The sequence below is a fragment of the Mustela nigripes genome, chromosome 12 (assembly GCF_022355385.1).
Source record: "Mustela nigripes isolate SB6536 chromosome 12, MUSNIG.SB6536, whole genome shotgun sequence".
Classification (NCBI taxonomy): Eukaryota; Metazoa; Chordata; class Mammalia; order Carnivora; family Mustelidae; genus Mustela; species Mustela nigripes.
This window is the reverse complement of record NC_081568.1, coordinates 140,540,588-140,545,744: the sequence shown is the minus strand read 5'-3', so window position 1 is coordinate 140,545,744 and position 5,157 is coordinate 140,540,588. Positions and strand designations below refer to the sequence as shown.

The window sequence follows — 5,157 nt, the reverse complement described above, 5'->3', positions numbered from 1 at the left end:
GGTTGGGGCGCCTGGGTGGCTCAGTGGGTTAAGCCGCTGCCTTCGGCTCAGGTCATGTTCTCGGGGTCCTGGGATCGAGTCCCGCATCGGGCTCTCTGCTCAGCAGGGAGCCTGCTTCCTCCTCTCTCTCTCTCTCTGCCTGCCTCTCTGCCTACTTGTGATCTCTCTCTGTCAAATAAATAAATAAATTCTTAAAAAAAAAACTTATAAAAAAAAGAAAAAAATTTAAAAAAGAAAGAAAGAAAGGGGGAAGATGGTCCTGTCTGGTGGGGGGAGGGGCTCTGAGTTGCATTGTATAAAATTTATGCTTGAAACTTAGAAACACATACGATATGATAGAAAGGTCTGCCATCCCCATGCTTATTAATTTGTGCAGCCTGTTTTCGGGGGAGGCTGAGAACAGCAGCTGACACGGGAACAGATCTGAGAAGTGACACCCCCGCCACCGCCCCAAGTCCTGTCTCTGATGCCAGCGCTGGCCAGCCCTCCACCCACCCCAGGCTCCAACTCACTGTCTCACCCACTGCTCTCTTGGCTTTGAAAGGTGGGTTGCCAGGTGTTCCTTTTATTTTCTAGACACTTGGGCTATTGGTGCTTTCTGTCTGGTCAGCCAAGGACACTGGTGAATATGATATGAAGAGAGGAAAGCCAACAGGGTCAGGGCAAGCCAGACCTGGGTTCCTAGGCTGGCATTTGCACTGAGCAGGTGCCTTAGGTATGCGGAAGTCATGCTTATCACCTGTAACCTGGGAATCACGGCATGCACCTCCCAGGGTTTCAGTGAGGACTGAATGAATGTGGGGAGAGCATCATGCATGTTTCCTGGGATCGAGAGGGTGCCTGACACCAGTGGGATTTTCCCACCCAGGTCTGGGCACGAACCATTTGCTTCTCTGCCAACACCGAGCCTCTCTGGTGAGAGAGGGTGGGTCTGACCACCTGCTGTCTCTGGGGCAGCATCTGTGAGATCTTTTGGAGCACCTTGCCAAACTCAGGCACTGATTCTTCTGGAATGATTCCCAGTCAGCCCACTTTCTTCTAAGCTCTGCCCATGACTTCTTCGTCCTTGAAGAAGAGCAGAGAGGGGCACCTGGGTGGCTCAGTGGGTTAAAACCTCTGCTTTGGGCTCAGGTTGTGATCCCAGGGTCCTGGGAACGGGCCCCACATGGGGCTCTCTGCTCGGCAGGGAACCTGCTTCCACCTCTCTCTCTGCCTGCCTGCCTCTCTGCCTACTTGTGATCTCTGTCAAATAAATAAATAAAATCTTTAAAAAAAAAAAAAGAAGAAGAAGAAGATGAAGAAGAAGAACAGAGGGACACAGAGAAGCAACTCCAGTTGAGGAAGAGGCTGTGGTGGGGGCCATGGTTTTTGGGAGGCCACTGAAAGAGTTGAGGTGGCTGGAGGAAACAGAGGAGAGGAGGTCTGGAGAGACCCAAAGGGGAGGAGGATCATCCCTCTTCTTGGTGGCCGGGGCAGCGTACCCCAGGGACTAGGAAGCATCTTGGAAATGCCAGGGCGGGAAGGTCAAGGTGTTTTGAAGCCATCTCCAGTTCCGTCTCTAAGGCTATAAAATCAGATAAAGTATACAGATGCAGGTATCTTTCTCATGCAGGCACAAATTTCATGATTGTTGTGGTGATTTTGTTAAATGTGCAGCCGATAAGGATGTGGGTAACTGTCAGGCAGTATTTTTCTTGAGGTACGTGATACACAGTTGATGAAACTAGGCCAGAGAGAGTGTGCGCCCAGGAGGTAGTTCTGGGAGGGCAGGGCTTGCAATGTCCTGTTGGCTCTGCCAGTGAGTGTTTGTGGAAACTGGGATGGCCACCCACTTGCCCTGGGTGTGGGGACCGTGAGATGATATTAGTGACAGTGCCTAGATAACCTGGAGCACATGTACACGGACGAGAAGACTCTGGTTTCCAGCAGATGGTGAAGAAATACCATAGAAGATGGCTTCTAATCATTAGCAGTGTCAGAAGTGGGGGATTGGGGGATTGGGGTGCTGAGCTGTGCTCCCCAGAAAAGATAGCCAGCTGCATTTCTGCATGCCATAGCAAAGTTAAATCTGGACCGGTGCCTCAGTCACCAGACCACGAGGCCTGTAGTGTATGCAAGGGCCCTGCCAGGCCACGAGGTCTGGAGCGTGTGCGAAGGCCATGCTGCCATGTTGGCGACTGTTTTCTGTGATACTGTAGGCCGCCTCCTTCATTCTTCCCTTCCCAGGTCTACACAGTGTAGCTCCAGCCCCTCCAGCCAATGGGTTAGGGTTCGCAAAGTCATAGGATTCAGAATCTTGTCCTTCCAAGAGGAGGCATGTAGTCTCTCAGCAGCTCCTATGACATTTAGTCTCTGATGGGATTGTCACAGCACGAAGGGGCCAGGGAGAATTTGGGGACATCACACAGGGAATGCGGAAGGATGCTTTCTCGGGTGTAAGCTTCGAACCGCCATGAGTCAGTCACACGATAATGTAGACCATAAGAAATGATAACGTATCTGTAAATTGATGTGTGTCTGGTGTCTCTTTCCATCTTCTCCCAGAATAAGTAGTAGGCATTTGGTTTATAATTCAGATCGACAGTAATGCTCATTGCTCCTTGAGCCTGCCATGTACATTAGGCAAGGTGTAATTTGCTTCCCGTTGTCCCCTTCACATCCTGACAGCAATTCTATGAGGCCGATGATGGTGCTATTCGCAATTGTCTAGAGAATAAAATTGCTCAGAGAGGTGACATAATTTGCAATTTTATAAAACCAGGAAGTGGTGTCGCTGGAATGTGAACCAGGACGGACTCCAGAGTATTTGTCCTTTGCTTTCTACTTGGTATCTTTTCTTGCCACATACTTGGTAGCCTTAGGACAGTATCATTGCTACAGAGAATAAAAATAAAGTCAAGAAACTTACTGTGTAGTTGGGGATGAGACGGATAGGCCAGTAAAGGTCATTTATGGACAGCTGTGATAGGTACCCAAAAAGTCTTTCCAGGGAGGTTCAAGGGAGGTGCCGGGGGGGCTAAAGGCAGAAGGTGAGATCTTATCTAGCTGGTTGGGACACTCAAGGTCTTCACAGAGGCAGTGCCTGTGGAAGTGGTCCTTGCCGGACTGGTAGAAGCTTGCCCGGTGGGGATGGATAAGGGAACAGTTTGTGGGTGCCGATGACTGCCAAATGCTCAGGCAAATCAACAAGCATCTGAAGAGATAATTGGATCATATATGCATATAGATCCTTCTATAAGGACCTGGGTGTATTGTGTATGCCTGGATACAGTCACATTCTTTATAAAGACTTTACACTCTTTTCAGAAGTGAAAGGCTAATGGTTTTCAGTCGCAACATTGTCCAAACTCTGTTCTCTGCTTCTCCTGAGAACAAGAATACCTCTGAGCAGTAGTTACTATTAATAGACATTCATGCTTATACTGGCCAGGTAGGAATGAAGAGCTTTTTTGATTTTTTTCCCCCCAGGCAGCATCTATGATTGGAGCTGCTCCTTTTTTTTTTTTTTTTTTTTTAAGTATCGGCTCCTCTTTTCTAACATGTTGAAACGTTAAGACTTCCTGTTTCTGCTTGATTTTGAAAACATCTCCTGTTCACCAATCACAGGTAATCCCTGTGTTTCTGTGGAGCATTTACAGGCGGCACTTAGAGGCGGCAAGTGCGGGCTCTCCCCATTGTGGAAATGGGGACCTCTCTGGATTCACAATTAAAGGCTACCTAATGCATTCCACTACAGGTGACGAAACCCAGCTCCCAGAATAACAAGCAAGACAACTTTTTTTTTTTTAATTTTTATTTATTTATTTGACAGACAGAGATTACAAGTAGGCAGAGAGGGAGAGTCAGAGAGAGGAGGAAGCAGGCTCCCTGCTGAGCAGAGAGCCGGATGCAGGGCTCGATCCCAGGACCCTGGGATCATGACCTGAGCCGAAGGCAGAGGCTTTAACCCACTGAGCCACCCAGGCACCCCAGCAAGACAACTTTTAAAGTGACTTTTGACCAGTGTCTTCTGTGTGCTCGCGAAGCGTACGGTGGATTTTTTTTTTAAGGATGGTATAAATTCTTGGGAATTATTCTCGGGGAAGATTGACTTCTTCCTGAAGGCGACACAGTTACCATAGAATCGGTATCAACAAAGTGGCCGTGTCCATTCCTCCTGGCTGTGTGACAACCAAGACAACCCAAAGCTGTCCTCCTGACCGAGGACGGGGGAAAAATGCTGAAACTCGGTGAGTTCGAATGGCCCTCAGACTCACGTTCCAATGACTCAGTGACAAGGTGTTGCTGTCTGCAAGGGAGTAACATTTGGTCACGGCTTTAAAGTGGTTGTGTCAAGCAAATCACCGCTTTTCTTTTTCTGTGACTGGGTGTGGGGACCTGGCGTTAAGCTGAGGGAGGTAGAATAGGGTGGTTGGAAAAAATGGCATCCGAAATGTGCATGTCGATTGTTTCTCTGTAAACAAATGAAGGATCAAAATGCTTCAGAAATGGGACTCTGGTAAGATTGGAGAGCTGTTTCACTTAAAGTTTCACCTTTTTACATTTCCCATGTCTTTGTTAACTGTGAGATGTCTCTGGGTCCCGGCACGTCTGGCAGTGACCTGTGAACACAGGAACATTTTATTTTTCGTCTCCTGTTGTATAGATGTTGGTCAGAATACTGTTCTCTCTAACAGCCAATAAACAGTTTCACTCAACAGGTATATGGGCCTTTGTACTTTTAAAACATGTCTTGGGCTTGTTTTCAGCCATAGTTAAAGCTTCTACAAGTAGACTCAGTTTCATTTTTGAGGTAAATTGGAAAACTTCTTGAGCATGGAAATAAAACAATTTAAATAGCCCTTAAAGTTATGTAAGGATTTTGCACACTTTTTCAACTCTATGCCAGATATTTGTTGAAGTTCCTCTAAAATTTGTTTGCTCAAAAGACTTTCTGGAGCTTCGGCTGAATACAAGGAGGGGGTTAGGAACTGGAAGACGTAGCTAAGCATCAGTATATCTAGTTTCTTAGCCCCTTAATTGAACCTTGGCAGCCAATGCAATTTCCTAGAGCCATGACGACTACTACTACTACTACTACTACTACTACTACTACTACTACTACTACTTCTTCTTCTTCTTCTTCTTCTTCTTCTTCTTCTTCTTCTTCTTCTTCTT

The 5,157-nt window shown here is 47.1% G+C and overlaps 1 protein-coding gene across 2 annotated transcripts in view; it reads left to right on the top strand.

Annotated features, from left to right (window-relative positions):
• The window catches only part of TNFAIP8 (TNF alpha induced protein 8), a 113,193-nt gene that overhangs the window by 48,375 nt on the left and 59,661 nt on the right, over positions 1-5,157 (top strand). The window contains exon 1 of one of the 2 annotated variants that reach the window (XM_059416074.1): positions 3,839-4,229. The exons of the other annotated variant lie outside the window; for it this stretch is intronic. Coding sequence (XP_059272057.1) covers positions 4,217-4,229 — 13 coding nt within the window. The 5' untranslated portion in view covers positions 3,839-4,216. Of the gene's footprint in view, positions 1-3,838; positions 4,230-5,157 lie in introns of those variants that run through there. 2 annotated transcript variants of the gene reach the window in all.